The sequence below is a fragment of the Staurois parvus genome, unplaced genomic scaffold (genome assembly GCF_062004578.1).
Source record: "Staurois parvus isolate SC_StPar_1 unplaced genomic scaffold, SC_StPar_1.0 ptg000671l, whole genome shotgun sequence".
Classification (NCBI taxonomy): domain Eukaryota; kingdom Metazoa; phylum Chordata; class Amphibia; order Anura; family Ranidae; genus Staurois; species Staurois parvus.
This window is the reverse complement of record NW_028318467.1, coordinates 2,927,711-2,946,564: the sequence shown is the minus strand read 5'-3', so window position 1 is coordinate 2,946,564 and position 18,854 is coordinate 2,927,711. Positions and strand designations below refer to the sequence as shown.

At 43.1% G+C, this 18,854-nt stretch overlaps 1 protein-coding gene across 2 annotated transcripts in view; it reads left to right on the top strand.

Moving 5' to 3' along the window:
• The window catches only part of LOC149447751 (CMP-N-acetylneuraminate-beta-galactosamide-alpha-2,3-sialyltransferase 4-like), an 88,993-nt gene that overhangs the window by 51,773 nt on the left and 18,366 nt on the right, over positions 1-18,854 (top strand). For both annotated transcript variants that reach the window (XM_089652102.1, XM_089652101.1), the window contains exons 3-8: positions 879-950; positions 3,626-3,723; positions 4,838-4,901; positions 9,107-9,202; positions 13,336-13,525; positions 18,683-18,823. In XM_089652102.1, coding sequence (XP_089508228.1) covers positions 879-950; positions 3,626-3,723; positions 4,838-4,901; positions 9,107-9,202; positions 13,336-13,525; positions 18,683-18,823 — 661 coding nt within the window. The remainder of the gene's footprint in view (positions 1-878; positions 951-3,625; positions 3,724-4,837; positions 4,902-9,106; positions 9,203-13,335; positions 13,526-18,682; positions 18,824-18,854) is intronic.

Sequence of the window (18,854 nt, the reverse complement as noted above, 5' to 3'; positions counted from 1 at the left end):
CCACAGTGCTCCACTGTTTTAGATGCAAGAAGCCAGCATTATTAAAAATAGTGAGCAGCGCTTGATGCAATACTCATCTTCAGTCAAGAGCTGCCCCTTTATTACAATTTTGCTATCACTAGGTTTCTGGGTTGAATGTTAGCCAACATCATTCAACTTACTTCTAAGAGCACAGACTGTTTATAGACCTACCCACTTGGGTGGCATTATTCCTCAGTCTTGTAATGTGTCATTATGTGACAAACCATTTAGTGCAACAGTATGGACCACCCACTACCACTTCCAGAAATGTGGATTCCTGGATGAGCCAAAGACCCTTATATACACGCACATACACTTTTTTAGTTTTTAGCATAAAAAAAAGCCAATCTGTGCAATACTCACCTCCTCTTCAGGCCTGACTCCTAAATCCATTTCACCACAGGATGTCTGCAGTCTTGTAGGTAGAATGACCCAAGAGACTGAGCACGCCCAGTGAGTGCAGGACATTATGGGACTGCCCATGTGCAGGCATCATCTCAGCACCCTGCACTCACATTGTATTGATGCAGAGAGCAGTCCTGATGTTATCACGACAGCTCTGTTCTCTGCCATCATCTGGGATCCCTCACCTCTAAAAGAAAACACTAAGAGGCCCCTGTGCATTACATGACCAGCTTGAAGATATATGGAAAAGTATATTAAAAAAGAAAGCAGGAAGGGATTTCAAAAGAGAAAGAGGGGAGCCTGTATCCCAGAATTAGGCTTTAAGCCCCAATATCCATTTAACTAGCAGATACATGACATTCACTAGGGCAAAGGCACAGACTTAGAAAACTGCCCTCAGTTTTTGTTTACATTAGATCTAATGGATCTTGTTGGTTTGTACTTCACAAAAGGTCAGATCAGTATATCGCGGGGACATGCAGTCCAGGATATGTGGCTTCTAGAGCATCGGCTGTCATTAGCAAGTAAGTATGCAGAGTAAAACTAAACCCTAAAATCTATTTTCTATATGAAATAAACAGTCATTATTAAAAATTTTATGAATGTTGAATCAGAAAAAAGGTCTGAGCTTACTGAAGAATACTTTATACGACTAGGTGTGGTTCACCGTACAGAGAAGTTTTCCTCCTGTCCTCTCTACCTTCTGTTTATCTTCAGTCTCCTCCCTGCTTCCACAAACATCCTTTGATATTTGCTTCATCCACCTGTAAGCACGTGCTTTCAGAAGGTGTTGTCATGATGTAAGAGCTGTTTGTTATTTTATTTTATTGTGCCCTATTGGTATTCCTTGTAGCACTGTATATTGCAATGGGGATTCATTGTACTGTTTAGTTATGTTGCCCTGCAGAATTGGTCCTGCGAAGGAAGGGTTAGTTCTGCTGGCTAGCTTTTCCTGGACTTTTTAGGAAGTACTGCCTTCTGCTGGGGCAAACAGTTAATAAGTTTTCATGCAGTCATTATAATCTCAGGTGTTCATGTGCCTGAGAAGTGCAAAAATACAGGAGATCAGCAATCTGTGAGGAGTCGTTCTATGCATGGGAAGGGAACAAGTACTGAGGCAGGAAGCAATTGCCATCTTGAGGCTTAACCACCCTCTATGGTAGCCCAGTTTGGGTTCAAGGGATATGCTTTCAATTTAAAAAAAACGTTCTTACCTAACAAAGGTATGACTACCTCAAGGGGCAATTAGGGGTACTAGTGAACTATCAAAGGGAGCACTTAGAAGAATATGTTCAGGAATGTGTATTGAAGATACCCACTCCAGCTTCAGGCCATTTCTAGCACTTTTTGTTTACATTTTAAAATCAATATTTTTTGCTAGAAAATGTCTTAGCAATCTTATCAATTAGACTCCAAATCTCTCCTCTGCACTTGAAACATTCAAAAACACCAAGATCTGTGTTTTTGAATGCTTTCAGAATTTATAAAATTAGTTTCTGAGAAGTAATGTCAGGTCTTCTCTTCTGGTTTACTATAAGTGAGAGCCGATCAAAGCCGATTCCGGCTCTGTTTGACGTGCTGGATAGTCATTCAGGACTCCTGGTAGGATGGGAGATCCAAAGAGAGCTGCACACGGTGGCAGAAGGGGAGGGATGTCCCATCCCATGGCTAGTTAGCTGCTCCAACTGCCTATTCAAGAGAGCTGACCACCGGCTCTAAAAAACAGTACTGGGGTGCAAGGCAGACTGACCATTTGGAAACTCGGGTACTGCCCGAGGGCCCAGGGTCAGTAGGGGGCCCCATGAGATGCCCCTGTTACCTTTTTCATAGGATTTTTTGAGTTTGGGCAAGGACACAGGGGCCCCATGATCCCCTATTGCCCGGGGGCCCCATGAGTTGTCAGTCCGCCCCTGCCGGGGTGATGTCTGCAACTGCAGGACTCACTCCAGTATAACCACCGAAAGTCCAGCGACTGATCCAGAAGTGGATATCATGTGAACTTTCCATTATTTTTCAACAACTTCAGTAAAGAATATTTATTGTTATTCAATTTGACCTGGTCTGAAGTCACATTAGGACAATCTTAAAGGGGTACAATGCAAGCATGGCATATCACAAGAACAGGGCTGAGTAAAGGGGTCAAGATGAGATAGAGAAGATGAAGTACAAATGTCTAACATGCAGTAAACCTTTTCGAAAGAGGCTATACTGCTGTTGCTACTAATTACATTACTAGTGTCAAATGCATAAGCAGCCAGCTGATCAAGAAGTGGTGACTTGGCAAAGGTGAGGCCCTGATAGGCTCCTTCCCTAGCAGTCAGAACCCCAATACTAGGTTTGACATTGTAGCACAGAGCATTCTAGGGAAGCAACCTGGGAGTCACGGAAGATGGACTACGGCCTCAGGAGAAGAGTAAGCACAGTTGATGTACAAGAGTACAAGTGAAGCATACGAAACAATGTCACTAGGAGTGAGGTGACAGGTTATTGGGATGATGAAATCCAGTACAGGCTCATTAGCACTGACTCAGAAAGGATTAAACAGCAGCTTCAGCCCACTTTTGGGGGCACAAGCAAGTGCTCACTCTGAGTCCCCATTTGGGTGTAGTAAACCTCACTCCGCCCACTTTATATACTTGTTTATCTAACAAGTCTGCAAGCAGGAGTTGCAAAATTGACCAAGCTTTTTAGTTATCTAGATGGATTTTTTTGATTAACTGTTTTTATCTAATGTTCTAAGTCCTATGACAACTTTTCCAGTTGCAATTCTGCTGCATTGTATTTTTTTACTCATTAAGAGATTTACAGCAACATCAGTAAGAGATTTACAGCAACATCAGTCAGATTCTAACTATTCAGTCCAAGAAAGAAAAGGCTTTTTGAAAATCCATACGGTTTTAACAATCTTCTTGTAGATTTTCATAAAGTTGACCAGTTAGGTACCCCAGTGTGCACAGACTAGCAGTCTAGAAGTGCAAATACTGAAATTATCTTTCATAATTTACCAGTTTCCATACATCTCTATGGAAGCCTATCATGTTGTAAACAGATGTATTGTTAACCAGATTAATATTCACTACAAGCTTCCTGAGAGTTAATGTATGCAAAATATAAATATACCATGCCAACAGAACAACAACACCTATCTATATGGAAACCATAAATAACTTTTCATGTAATATTATGTGTTATATTTCAGTTATTCCAACGACCACCCTGTCTTTCTACAGCTTAGTGATTATTTCTGGGTGACAAAACAGTCCAAATACTCCCTGCCGTACGGTACAAAGGACAGCGGTAAGCAGTGACAAAACACTGATTTTGTTCATGTTTAATAACCTGAAATACTGCATGATATGACCTATATCACAAAATTCAACAGATACGCAATCAGCTGCTTAGTACTATGTTGAGTACTGGGTTCATTTTTTTTTTATAACCATTAACACTATCTGAATGGAGTTTGTATGTTCTTGAAATGTCTGTACAGCTCTCCTTTATGTGTTCTAGCTTCCTCCAATGGCCCAAAAACATATGTAATGGTTATTAGGCAAAAACTGAATGTTGTGTTTGTACAATATATGGCTGGTGGGGATGTGTAAGATCCTTCAGTTGCAGGAACAGAACTGATAGGGATAGTTCCATACTATATACAGGTATTCTGCATTCCAGGCATTTGTCCTTGAAAGCTGTGGGCTATAAACAAGATTACCAATTAGTACAGTGTCCAGGCACAGCATATTTCAGACTGGGCTGCAGGCAGTGGGGCTAGACTTTGCATCTATGCCTTCCAGGAGCCTGAGAATGCAGGGATTTGACGCACATGAGCAAAACATCCAGTGGGCATATGGCCTTAAAGAGAAACTTCACCCGGCTAAGGGAAGACATAAAGTCAGCAGCTACAAGTGCTATAGCTCCTGCCACTATATGTGACCAGTACTTTAACCATTAATTTCCTCCTACCTCTGCTTAAAACCTATACATTTAGTGTATCTAGTGCACTATTTGCAAGCTCCGTGTTTTACACCCTCAAAAGCAGTATGTTTCTTAATTTCTGGGGATTTAATACTATTCTGGTATTTTTATTTTATGAACAAGAAAGGGTAACATGATTTTATCAAAATGTGTGGTATTTTTTCTTTTTTATAATGAAACATAAACAAAACAGCAGTTAGTAAAAACTACCTAAAGTAAGCTTTATCTGTCCAAAAATGATGTAAAATTAATTTGGGTACAGTGTTGCATGACAGAATAATTGTCAGTTAAACTATCACTGCGCTGAAAACTGAAAAGCGACCTGGTAATGAAGGGGTATTACATGCTGGTACTCAAATGATTAAACATGACACAAATGTACAGTAAAAGCAGTAGGAAAACTAATTATTTAACTAACTAGTCTACTTTATTTCAGAAGATGAAATAATGCAGGTGCTGGCTGCTACAAATCATTACCACATCCCAATCGAGCTTGAAAGGTAATGTATATTTATACATATGCAGAGCCTTTTTTCACAAGTGTCTTGCCCCCTATGCATTTGAAGATTACAGTTTGGTACTGGCACAGACACCTGAATAAAGATTCCTACAACACTTCACTTTTTAGGTGTCACTATAGAGGAAATGCAATGTCAGGGACAAATTCCATGTGAGGAACTTTTACAATCACAGTCCTGCTGATGCTTAGACCCATCTCCTTTTCCATATGTGATGTGGTTGGTACTGCACTGCCACTCCCCACAACTGTAGAAATATTTTTTCCTGCCACAGTAGAAAGGAAGAATAGCATTATGTTTATGTTAGGTAGTTGATCATACACGTATTATTACGTATTATGCGGTTTCTTTTAGGGTTGCACTGACACTGGTTATAGTATTGGTGCCGATACCGAATATTTGCTCGAGTATTCGTTCTTGTGCAAAGTGTTCCGTTACCCAATACTGATACTTTTGCAGTGCAAGTTGAGCCCATAAAAAATGAGTGGGCTCAACTCACACTGCAAAGAATTGCAAGTGACTCGAACAGGAATGCGATGAAATTCCTGTTCGAAACGCATGCGGTTTCTGACATTGCTCCTGTGTAAACCGCTTGCGGTGTTCACAGGGCCGGAGGAGATGCAGGAATTTCCAGGACCCCTGTAAACCAGCTTGCAGACCACACGTGGGTATAGGGCGGACGTGATGTCAGCTTGAGGGCGGACTTCCTATACATCTCCTTCAGCCCTGTGAGCACCGCAAACGGCCGTGGTTTTCCATAATTGGCTGGTCCCATGGGACAGGAACACTATGACCGTGCAGATGTAGATTTCACAAGCAAGATATGTACTTTTAACATGTGATTTGTTCTAACATTTTTTAAATAAAATGTTTGCCCATTGCTGCACTTTCTATACTGGGTTCACACAGGAGCAGCGCCCATTTTGTATGGGCTCATATTGCACCGCAAAGGTATTGGTACTAGGTATCGGCAAGTACTTGACAGAAACTATCGATACCCGTATTCCCCAGTATAAAACTGGTATCGGTGAAACCCTTGTTTTTTTAAGAACAATAAAAGATAATTTTTGCATCCTCGTACCAGTGCAATTTCAAAATCACTGTGATGTTTCCCACTGACTTAAAGTTTTACTATACCCAAGACAATGCATTCACTATATCTGGTCTCCCACAGTACACAGAACATGGAAATGCAATTATTTTAGTAAATATAAACTGCTAAATATCGTTTCTCATCAGCAGTATAAAGCAGCCTTGTGTTTTCTGTAAGTGTCCAGTGGTCCTATGAGGCTGCATGACCCCTCACCCCCTGTTTGGACATTGCTGATTTGCCCTGGGCTGACCACATGCACCCTCTCAAAGAAAAAAAGGCTCTTTAGCAATACACACCAAACTGAGCAGGTGCAGAGTAACTCCTAGAGCACTGTACTATTAGCTGATGGATTGGGGATGGTAGAAAAAGGGGCGGATCTAAGAAGTCAGGAGCAAACAGCTTTTTTTTACATAATGCAGAGGATTAACCACTTTGGTTCCACAGTGAGTATAAAAGCATGCTTTACTGCATATATAGACTGATTTTACTGATATGGGTTTAGTAACACTTTCAGATTTATTTTTTTAAGCCTGTATTTATTACTGTGACGCAGTCCGTCTGCAAATACAGTAATAAATGTGCTGCTATTTTAGCTTTTTACAGTTTAGAATAACATATGCAAATGTTTACACAGGACATACAATATGAAGTATATATTATAGTATAATTAACAATAAAGTACTCAATATTTGTACAATCATATAACAAATTTATAAAACATCAATTCTCTATGGGATGGAGGCAACCAGATGTTGCCAGATGTTGCCATAAACAGAACCTGTCAAGTGGAACCAATTGCCTTTAGAAGTTACCTAATTGCTAAATAGAGTCCACTTGTGTGCAATTTAATCTCAGTATAAACACTGTTCTGTGAAGCCCCCAGAGGTTTGTTAGAGAACATTAGTGAACAAACAGCACCATGAAGGCCAAGGAACACCAGACAGGCCAGGGACAAAGTTGTGGAGAGGTTTAAAACAGGGTTAGGTTATAAAAAATATCCAAAGCTTTGAACATCTCACGGAGCACTGTTCAATCCATCATCCAAAAATAGAAGTATGGCACAACTGCAAACTTGCCAAGACATGGCCGTCCACCTAAACTGACAGGACAGGCAAGGAGAGCATTAATCAGAAAATCAGCCAAGAGTTCTCTGGAGGAGCTGCAGAGATCCACAGCTCAGGTGGGAGAATCTGTCCACACTACAACTATTAGTCATGCACTCCACAAATCTGGCCTTTATGGAACAGTGGCAAGAAGAAAGCCATTGTTGAAAGAAAGCCATAAGAAGTCCCATTTGCAGTTGCGAGAAGCCATGTGGGGGACACAGCAAACATGTGGAAGAAGATGCTCTGTTCAGATGAGACCAAAATTGAATTTTTTGGCCTAAAAGTAAAGCGCTATGTGTGGCTGAAAACTAACACGACACATCACCCTGAACACACCATCCCCACTGTGAAACATGGTGGTGGCAGCAGCATGCTGTGGGCATGCTTTTCTTCAGCAGGGAAGCTGGTCAGAGTTGATGGGAAGATGGATGGAGCTAAATACAGGACAATCTTAGAAGAAAACCTGTTAAGAGTCTGCAAAAGACTTGAGAATGGGGCAGATGTTCACCTTCCAGCAGGACAATGACCCTAAACATACAGTCAGAGCTACAATGGAATGGTAGAATGGGCCAATCAAAGTGCAGACCCAAATCCAATTGAGAATCTTTGGCAAGACTTGAAAATTGCTGATCACAGACGCTCTCCATCCAATCTGACAGCTTGAACTATTTTGCAAAGATGAATGGGCAAAACTTTCACTCTCTAGATGTGCAAAGCTGGTAGAGACATCCCCAAAAAGACTTTCAGCTGCAGGTGGTGTGAAAGGTGGTTCTACAAAGTATTGACTCAGGGGGGCTGAATACAAATGCATGCCACACTATTCAGAAATGTACTTGTTAAAATATTTTGAAAACCATTTAACATTTTCTTTCCACTTCACAATTATGTGCCACCTTGTGTTGGCTAATCACATAAAATCACAATAAAATATATTTATGTTTTTGGTTGTAACATGACAAAATGTACAAGTCTATTGCACAACACATAGCAAATATCTCCCTGCAAGCTAGAGGTAATAAAATAACAATTTTATGGCGATCATTTTAGCTTAACTCTGAATTGATGAGTTGCAATTGATGAGTTTGGGGTGTATTTGTTTTATTAGCAAAAACTATTTTGATGCCTAAATTATTTATTAAGTCATCATATTTTTTAACCCATTCATGACAGCCCTACTGTAAATTATCATCCTCCCAGGAAGGTTAATTGCAAACTTTGTGCCAAAACAAATTTCCAAACATCTGGAATCTAAAATATATACATTTTTTATAAACCATACAACACTGACATATGTAACAAAACCTACACATTTTGTGTCCTAGGTTCAGGATAATTAGAAGTGAATAAAATTATAAAATATTTGGACTCAGAGGAAGCTGGTTGAATAAAGCTGGCCATATCTTTTAATGGGCTGTTTATTTTGATTATGCTAGTTTTAACTGGAGTTCTGCTTTAACATAATAAAAGCAGCTGGGAAACAAAGTCCATGACAGCTGTAATCTCAAACTCTTCTTAAACCACGTCCTATAAAAAAAAAAAAATCCCCTGCAAGTTAAAGACATAATGTGCTAGTATGCATCGCATTACCTTAAAATGAAGCCCTCTAGCGGCGTGCTGTCACCTCTATAGAGGCTTCCATCTTCACCAGGTCTTCCTTCTGGGTTCGCGAGCTCCAGCCATCTGACTAGCTGGGCCACGATGATGTCACTCCTGCGCATGCGCACGGGAGTCTCAAAACACAGCACAGTGCTCTGAAGAAACAGCAAGGGTATGTCGTTTCTTCAGAACGTATGCACCAGCTGCAAAAAAAACTTGAATATCTCCTAAACAGTGCACGTTTAGGAAATATTCATTTTACCTACAGGTAAGCTTTATATAAGCTTATCTGTAGGTAAAACTATACAAAGTGGGTTTACTACCATTTTTAAACAAGGTCTAATTTGTCCATGTCAAATACAGCCAAGTAATCCTTGTTTTCTGTCTAAAAGGTTGCAGTGCAAGAGTTGTATTGTGGTTGGAAGTGGATACCGCCTAAAGAACAGCTCTCTTGGTGATCAAATTAATACATACGACATAGTAATCAGGTAAGAAAACAATTAAAAAACAGGGGTATTCAGTCTGTTTGTTTTTATGGTGACAAAGTTAGAACCTGTTGCCTAGCAGTGCTCCTGGGGAACATAGATTAGACAAAATGAGGAAGGGTTGTAACAGCGCAAACACTGCAAAGTCCTGGGAAATGGTAGTATGGGTGATGGTGGTATTAGTGGCTACTGTATGAAGAGCGTAGGATTCCGTGTGGCACTGAGGGCAAGGCTTCCAAATAAGCTGTAGCAACTTCTGTAGATGAGAAAAAGGAGAGAAGCGCCTCTAAGTGCAATAAGTCTTTTAATTCAAGTCTAAATGTAGAAACACTCACATGTGTGAAGTAATCATAAGCATAAAAACCGTGGTTAACAATAGTTAACGGTGGGGTGGTAACCCGGGTGAAGAGCCGTCATCTCTCTGCGATGTGGGGAGGTCAGCTCTTGGCTGGAACAGCGTGGTGGCTGGAGGGGGAACAGTGGTGAGGCCAGCCTTCATGCATGTCCTCCCTCAAAGCCGGATGGAACGCACGCTGGAACGTAGCGGCGGCGTGGCCGTGATGACGTCAGATCCCAGGGTGCACTGCGACGCGTTTAGGAGCATGCACTGGCCGTGGAAGGCGGAAGTGCACTCCTTTTTCAAGCAGGGGGAAGTGGATGAACAGGGGTGAATATATAGGGAACGTGAGTCTAATTGATCAATTAACCAATTAACCAGTGATTGACCATTGCTGTCAGGTGAATAGTGTAAAGTCATGGATGTTAACTGGGGGGTAAAAGGAAACCAAATGGAAAAAAGAGAGGATGTAATAAATAAGAAAACGGAAGACGAAAGAAAAAAAAAAAAAAAAAAAAAAAATTATGTTCTGGGAGATTAGTGGGGTAAAATGTTCGCCTTGCAGCACTGGCACATCAATTATGTAACAGTAGTGAGCAGATATTTAGTGGTAATACAGCATGATTGCAAGATGATACAGCATGATTGCAAGATGATAAACATATTGGTAATAATACATGCAGATGACATTATAGATTAGACAGTTTAGGATACTTTTTCCTCTCTGCTATGGATAGGTGGCGACAACAGCATATGCATGCAACACTATTCTCCTGCCCCCTTTCAATTCAAATAAACCTTCCAAGTTAGCACAGCCAACATTCCAAGTCTGAGATCAAACCTCTACTCTAGTGCTTGGAATATTTGCTGACCAGTGGGCAGGCAGATTAGTTAGAAGATTCAATCATCCTCTAATCAACCTTACATCTCTAATCAATAATACATTTCTAATAATGTACAAAATACAGAAATAGGTTAGTCCAGTCAGTAAAAAATTAATCGGATTTGTTGTTGATACAGTCTGATTTCTGCTTTTTTGGAATCATTAAATTTCCTTTGCCATGAAGTAGCAGAATGTGAGATTCCAAAAACCACTAAAATCTTCCCCAAAACCAAAATTATGTATAATTTCCCTGTGGCTTGAAATACATATTGTTACAATGCCCTCAGCAAAGTGCAAAAGGTGGCAGTATTTTGAAAACTCTCATTGTCAAAGGCTGACCCCTAATTCTGCATAACAGGGCTAGACAAATCCCAGTCACAAAGCCAACTTGAAAAAGTGCTCTTGCTGCTGGATATAGACCTACTTGAAGCAAAGTGCTGGAGTTCAGTAATCACTTACATGTGACTTGCTCAGAGTGGCAGCAATGGTGTGTGCAATGAGCATACTATGGAGACACCCAGGAAGGTGAGACATGTTGCTATTCTGTATTTCAGAAGGAGGTGGTACAGGTGCAGAAAGGAACCTTGTGTTTGTCCCTGAGATCAGAATCACCTGGCCTCCTGTCTGCTTCCTGGGCCATGCATTTCCAACGTAGCCTGACCCACCCAAACTGATACCGCCCTGAGATCTGTACAGTCTGCAACTTGGAGAGAGAAACAGATGGTGAAATGCTGACATCATGTTATCTTCTGAATCTATATACAATATATACACCCCCCTTCACAGAATCTATTTTTTACTACATCAGTGTTGGAAATCTAGCCAGCTTTTTGGTGAGAGACAGAGAGTGATTTAGAACACTCTGCTGCAGTACGCTCTGTGCTACCAATGGGCTTCAACTGAATGGGTTAACACTATCTCACCTCCATTCACCAGAGGGTGCTGACAAGCAGAAGGAGCTCAAGAAACTTTATGGTTGGCAGCAACGAATCATGGACAATGAAGTTTGGGAAAGAAACTGTACTTTGGCTATCTATAGACCAGGGTTTCTCAACCAGGGTTCCTCCAGAGTTTGCTAGGGGTTCCTTGAGCAATGAGTAATTTTTGCTCCTCAGATAAGTTCCCACTAACACTCTTGATCTTTTTAGCTATCTGTAAGGGTGTAATCCTTTCCAATGACCACAAGTGTAAGGAGCATTCTTCCCACTGACCATCACCCTAATGAATCATGAGTTGTAGATATAGTCATTTTTAGCCGGAAAGTTATTTCAAAGGTTCCTCAGTATTGGAAAGGTTAGGAAAGCCTGCTATAGACCATTGCACTACAATTCCCAATGCAAGCTGGGTATAAAGGAAGACAGAGTTGTATTTTTCACAGGCTGGATATCGAGGGATATCCTCTTTTGCTCCTGTATGCACATCAACCTGCTACAAACCTGCAGCTATGTGCTGATGACTGAGTTGCTCCAGGTATCTGAACAGTGGAAAACTGTATATATGGCTGCCATGGGGAGCAGGGTCAGAATGCATGTCAGATCAAACCTCAGTTTCTGTGGGCGTTTAACCTTTGGCGCTGGCTTTGTGATATTGGAAAGATTTGACCAAGCATGCCCCAAAATACATATGAACACGCATGTTGTCTGATGTAAAGATGTATATACAATCATGAAAGTATTCATAAAGAAATGCTTTCAAGGTTAAAGCAGAAGTCCAGTAAAAATTAAAAAAAAAAATAAAAGTCAGCAGCTACAAAAACTGTTGTGTGCTCAGCTGGGTGCTCACTGATGTGCTTTTTGACTGGTCCCATATACTTCTGGGACCTGTCATGTGTCCCAGAAGACTACGGGGAGGGAAGAAAACTTCTGCTTCCAATTGCCCAGACGATCGCAGTGGATGTGGAAGCGGGTACCTGTCAGATTCGGGTACCCGCTCCACAAAGGTGCCAATCCTTAACGGGGAGCGGGGGATGAAGCCTTAATGCAGAACTTCACCTTTTGGGTGGAGCTCCGCTTTAACGTACAATTTTAACCACTTGGCAACTGCGCTATAGTTAAATGACGGCTACAGCGCAGTTGTCCAGTCCTGGGAGGGAGTCATATGACGTCCTCCCAGAACCAGCCATCCCGCGCGCTCCCGGGGGCGAGCACCTGGCGATATCACATTGTAACAGCGTGAGGAGAGTGCTGCCGATAACCAGCAATTGTCAGAGGACAGATCGGCACCAATCATCAGGGCACTGTTGATCAGTGCTCTGATGATCAGTGCCCAACAGTGCCACCCACCTGTGCCCAGCAGTACCACCCACCTGTGCCCAGCAGTGCCACCCACCAGCGCCCCCCTTCAGTGCTGCCCAGCAGTGCCACCCACCTGTGCCCATCAGTGCCACCCATCAGTGCCCAACAGTGCCACCAGTCAGTGCCCACACAGTGCAGGCAGTGCCACCTATCAGTGCTGCCCATCCGTGCCGCCTATCAGCGCCCATCATTGCTGCATATCAGTGCAGCATCATCAGTGCCGCCTATCAGTGCAGCCTCATCAATGCACATCAGTGAAGGAGAAAAATTATCTGTTTGCATAATTTTATAATAGAAACAAAGAAAAACTTTTTTTTCAAATTTATTGCTCTGTTGCGCAAAAAAATAAAACACCCAGCAGCGAGTACATACCACCAAAAGAAAGCTCTGTTTGTATGAAATAAATGCTAAAAATTTCATATGGATACAGTGTTGCATGACTGCGCAATTGTCAAAGTGCAACAGTGCTGAAAGCTGAAAATTGGCCTGGACAGGAAGGGGGTATAAGCGCCCGGTAGGCAAGTGGTTAAACTGAAAGTATTGTATGTACATCTTCAAAAATCCCATCCAGTACTACAAAATATTTTTGACTTATTCTACAATCCACATATTTCCTTCACAGGATGAACGATGCTCCAGTCCACAAATATGAGAATGACGTTGGCAACAAGACAACATTACGCTTTTTTTACCCAGAATCTGCTTTTTCTGACCCCGAGTTGGACAACAATGCAAATACTTTAATGGTACTGGTGCCATTTAAGAATACTGATTTTCTGTGGATGAAAACCATAATAAACGATGAAAAACGGGTGCGTGACATTATATTATGTACTTCCAGTATCAAGCAGATTACCATGAGTACAGTACAAGTATACAGCATTACCCCATCTAGTACAATGAAAGATATCTATCCAATATATTAGCAAAGCAGCATATGCAATATCTCATCATTATTAGCCAGTTTTTTGTAACTGCATAACAGGACCCCTGTTAAATACTAATTAATGGCCATCCTTTTAAAGTGGTTGCAAACCTCAGATATGAAATATAAAAAAAACATATCTCTCTATTTGAGTTAAATTGGTTGTATGATTGGCTTAAAGTGGTTATAAACCTTAGACATGAAATATGAACAAAGCATATCCCTCTATAGCAGGGGTCTCCTAAACAAAGGGCCGGTTTACTGTCCTTCTGACTTTAGGAGGGCAGGAGTGGCCAGTGGGAGTAGAAAATGTCCGAACGTCAGGAGTAAAAAACATGACATAGTGCTTGTAGTCAGTGGAAGGAGGAATAGTGTCCAGCTATTGGTATTAGTTGGAGGAACAGTGCCCCATCATTGGTATTAGTGGGAGAAAAATGGCACCATCATTGGTATTAATGGGAGGAATATTGCCCCATCATTGGTATTAGTGGGAGGAATAGTGCCGCATCATTGGTATCAGTGGAATGAATAGTGACCCATCAATGGTGACAGTGGGAGGAATAGTACTGCATCATTGGTGTCAGGTGGAGGAATAGTGCCCCATCATTGGTGTCAGGTGGAGGAACAGTGCCCCATCATTGGTATCAGAGGAAGGAATAGTACCCATCCTTGGTATTAGTTGAAGGAATAGTACCTAGTTGTTTATATCAGTGGGAGGAATTGTACCCCATCATTGGTGTTAGTGGAAGTAAAATTGCCCCATAGTTTGTGCCAGTGGAAGAAATGGTGCCTCCTTATTGGTATCAGTGGGAGTAATAGTACTTCGAGGGCCGGATAGAGGCAGTCAAAGGGCCACAGTTTGGAGACCATTGCTCTATAGCAGGGGTGGGCAAACTTTTTGACTTGAGGGCCGCAATGGGTTCATATATTGGACCGGGGGCCGGACCAAGAGTAGATGAATGATGTGTATGTGTCATCCATAGTAAGTATAGTAATATTCCCCCATAGTAAGCATAGTAATTAATCCCCCATATAGTAATTCATCCCCCATAGTAATTCATCCCCCATAGTAATTCATCCCCCATATAGTAATTCATCCCCCATAGTAATTCATCCCCCATATAGTAATTCATCCCCCATAGTAATTCATCCCCCATATAGTAATTCATCCCCCATAGTAATTCACCCCCCCTATAGTAATTCATTCCCAATATTAATTCATCCCCCATATTAATTCATCCCTCATATAGTATTTCATCCCCTACAGTACTATTCCCCCCCAAGTAGTAAGCCAAGTCCCCCGTGTCAATTCACTTACCTTTGCTCCGCGCGTTCCTCACGCCGTGTTCCCGCGCCATTCCGGTCTTCAGGGCGGACTGTGAGAGGAGCCTAGCTCCCCTCACGTTCGTCATGCTGCCCCACCTACACACATCCTGACAGCCAATGTATCACACTCCGCGGGCCGGATTAAAAGGTCCGCCGGGCCGTATACGGCCCGCGGGCCGTAGTTTGCCCATTGCTGCTCTATAGTGTGTACATGTCTATTAAAAGCACTAAGCGCCATTTCTCCCTGCTGCTTTGTAAATGGTGACAGGGAAAGGACCCCCAGCAGATTGACAGCCTCAGCTCTGTTCCTTTGAGCTGTGTGAAGGGGTGTGTGTCTCTTCCTTCCAATCAGTTCTCAGGACTCTCTTCACTGAGCTGTACAGAGTAACTTCAGCTGTGTGCCCCCTTTTTTCTAAACTCTCAGACAAACTTATAAATTCAGCACTTTAAATGGATGTATAGAAGAGAAGACTGCAGATAGACAGGTACAATTTATGCAGGAGGATTTGTTTCATGTCTTTGTATCACCTGACGATAGTCCTTTCACTAAGTATATGTAAGGGTTTACAACCATTTTAAAGTAAGTTTCCACTTTTAGAGAAAACCTCACTATATGTAATGAAAGTGCAGTGACAAAGTCGGAACAGATTGCATTTCCCCTCATTAACAAACAAGGCAAAATTCAGGGCTTGGTATCCATAACCCTTTGTTATGTTTGTAATGTTCCAATCTAGCTTACAGCTTATAATGAGATCTGCCAGTACAGTACAGCTAGGGTTAATTATGGTAAATAACACCCCAGCTACCTCCTTAAAGTGGTTGTAAAAGTAAAAGTTTTTAAGAGCAGCTCCCCCAAAAAACTCACCTGAGCCCGATCTCAGTCCAGCGCTGTGCACATCTGCAGCAGGTCTTTTCCCCGCTCCCTAGTTTGGCTAAGTCAGTCAAAACCTGTGAGCAGGAGGCAGGGCCAAGCCGGGCTGTGTGTCTGAATAGATGCACAAACAGCCTGGGTCACGTGTGAGCCTGCATGAGTGCCCACATAGAAAGCAGCTTCCTATGGTGTTGTTAGGGATCCGGGTATGACCAGAAATGTGTGGTAACACAGGTGTAGTCAGGGCTGGAGAGGTGGAATGGTCAGGCAGGCCATTTGGTACTGTTAAGCACCACCTGGCTGCGTCTCTAGCAGCCCACAGCACGGGGTTCCTCAGGGCACGGGGTCTAAGTCCCAATCTGCTTATTCACCAGGGCCCCTGATGGTGGGGATGGACTTGGAGCAGACTGAGACCAGATCACAACCCCTGAGTACGAATGGTAGAGAGCGTCGTCAGAGGTGTGCGGGGAAAGGAGCCTGACGTGAAGAGGCTGGCAGACCTGGTAACAGGGACAGATCCGTGCAGGATGGATGGATGGATCGTCTGGGTAGCGTAAGGCGTAGTCAGTCAGGCCAGGTCAGCAACGTGCGGGCAGCGAGGTACCGGAGGAGCAAGCAGAAAATGGTCAGGGTCACAAGCCGGGTTCAGTAACTCACGGGCAGCGCGGTACAGAGGATCAGGCAGAAGAATGGTCAGGCAAGCCAGGGGTTAAACAGGAGCCGGTCAGCAGGGTCAGGAACAATGCAGAGGTCGGCAACAGAAGACTCACAGGATACCAGGTACAGGGGCTCATGGGAAACAAACACCAAGGCACTGATTGCAGGCCTGGTCCTGCTTAAATAGACCTCCTGCAATCAGCCTCAGGTGATGGCTTGATTGCAGGAGTCAGACCCTGGCTGCTGAAAGCACCCTCTGGTAGGAGCTGGTACTGCAGCCCACAGAGCAAGTGAGCCACAGCACCACTAGTGGTGAGTCCATTCCTGACACGTGTGCACTCTGCAGGGGGGAAGGAGCCAAGAGTGCTGACAGAGGACCTGAGAAGAGGGGGATTGAGGCTGCTCTGTGCAAAACCTGTTTGTTATTTTAATGTAAAAAATAGAAGCTTTACAATCACCCTAAAGTGGCTGTAAAGGCTGAAGGTTTGTTTTACCTTTATGTATGATGGTAAAAAATTTTTCTGTGTGCAGCAGCCCTCCTAATATTTATTTGGGCCCCATCCTGACCTAGCACTGTGCATGACAACCTCAGCTGTCCGGGGACTCTCTCTCCTTATTGGCTGAGAAAGCAGCAGGAGCCATTGTCTCCCACTGCTGTCAATCACAGCCAGTGAGCCAATGATGAGAGAGAGGTGGTGTCAAGCTGCAGCTGTTTTTGAATGGACACACAGGGCAGTGACTTGGGAGCCCCCATAACAAGCTGATTACTAAGGGGGCACTTGGCAGGAGAGAGGGGCCAGCAGCTCCAGCAGGGAACCCCAGAAGAGGAGGATCGGAGCTGCTCTGTGCAAAATCACTGCACAGAGCAGGTAAGTATAAAATGTTTGTTGTTGGGCTGTTTTTTGTTTTTTTTTGTAATATTGCCTTTAATATCACTTTTTGAGTTTCCCCTTTTTCAGTTTTCACTTTTTGAGTTACCGTATTTTTCACTCCATAAGACGCACCTGACCATAATAAGCGCCTAGGTTTTAGAGGTGAAAAAAAATATTCTGAACCAATGGACTGCACACATAGTACAGAAAATGACCAGAGACTGCGGACACAGTACAGGAGATGACCAGAGACTGCGGACACAGTACAGGAGATGGCGAGACACTGCAAACACAGTACAAAGGATGACCAGAGACTGCAGATAGTACAGGGGATGACCAAGAGACTGCAGACAGCACAGGGGATGACCAGAGACTGCAGACAGTACAGGGGATGACCAGAGACTGCAGACACAGTACAGGGGATGACCAGAGACTGCGGACACAGTACAGGAGATAGCGAGACACTGCAAACACAGTACAAAGGATGACCAGAGACTGCAGACAGTATAGGGGATGTTCCAGAGACAACAGCCAGTATAGGGGATGACCAGAGACTGCAGACAGTACAGGGGATGACCAGAGACTGCAGACAGTACAGGGGATGACCAAGAGACTGCAGACCTTTGGGGAGAGAGGGAGAGTAGGTACCTGAATTTGACAGGCACCCGCTCCCACTTCTGCGGAGTTGTCCTCCCTTTAGTGTGGGCACCCGGCTGACAGCGGTGTGCCCACTGCGCATGCGCGAGAAGCACTGTGCTTTGTGAACGGGCCGGCGTCTTCTGGGACCTGTCATGTGTCACAGCCGGGTGCCCACACTAAAGATGCCGGTGCGGGATCACTGTACAGCGCTGAACAGAGGAACAGGTAAGGTCCTGCTGCAGAGAAGAGCTGAGCGGCCGGCCCGGTATTCTGACACAGTGGCAGCGGCGGCGGAAATACCGGACCGGCCGCTCCATAAGACGCACTGACCTTTTCCCCCCTTTTTTGGGGGGAAAGAAGTGCGTCTTATGGAGCGAAAAATATGGTAATCTTTACTTTCAGAAAGCAAGCATTTAAGCAGCAATGTTTAATTTATTTGCATTATGCTATGTGAATGAGAACCTGTAGCAAATACAAAATAGGTGTTATCCCAATTTGGCAGCCAAAGTGAAAGTACACTTTAAGAAACGAGTATATTAGATGGGGCCACATACAAACTATAGCTTTTAGATGTTTAAAATGCACATGAATTACCTCAGATAACTTAGATGCTGAATTTATTGACAACACAGACACAGTGTAATATCATTACTGAACCCTTTTGTGTAAATGTTTGTAGCTAAAAAAGGGCTTCTGGAGGGATCCTCCCATGATTTGGAATGTGAAGCCTAAGAACATCAGGATCCTAAATCCTTATTTCATGGAATTTGCTGCCAAAAATCTAATGGGATATAATGAGACAACCAATAAACTGAAGGCGGTATGTTATATTATTATTATTATTATACAGG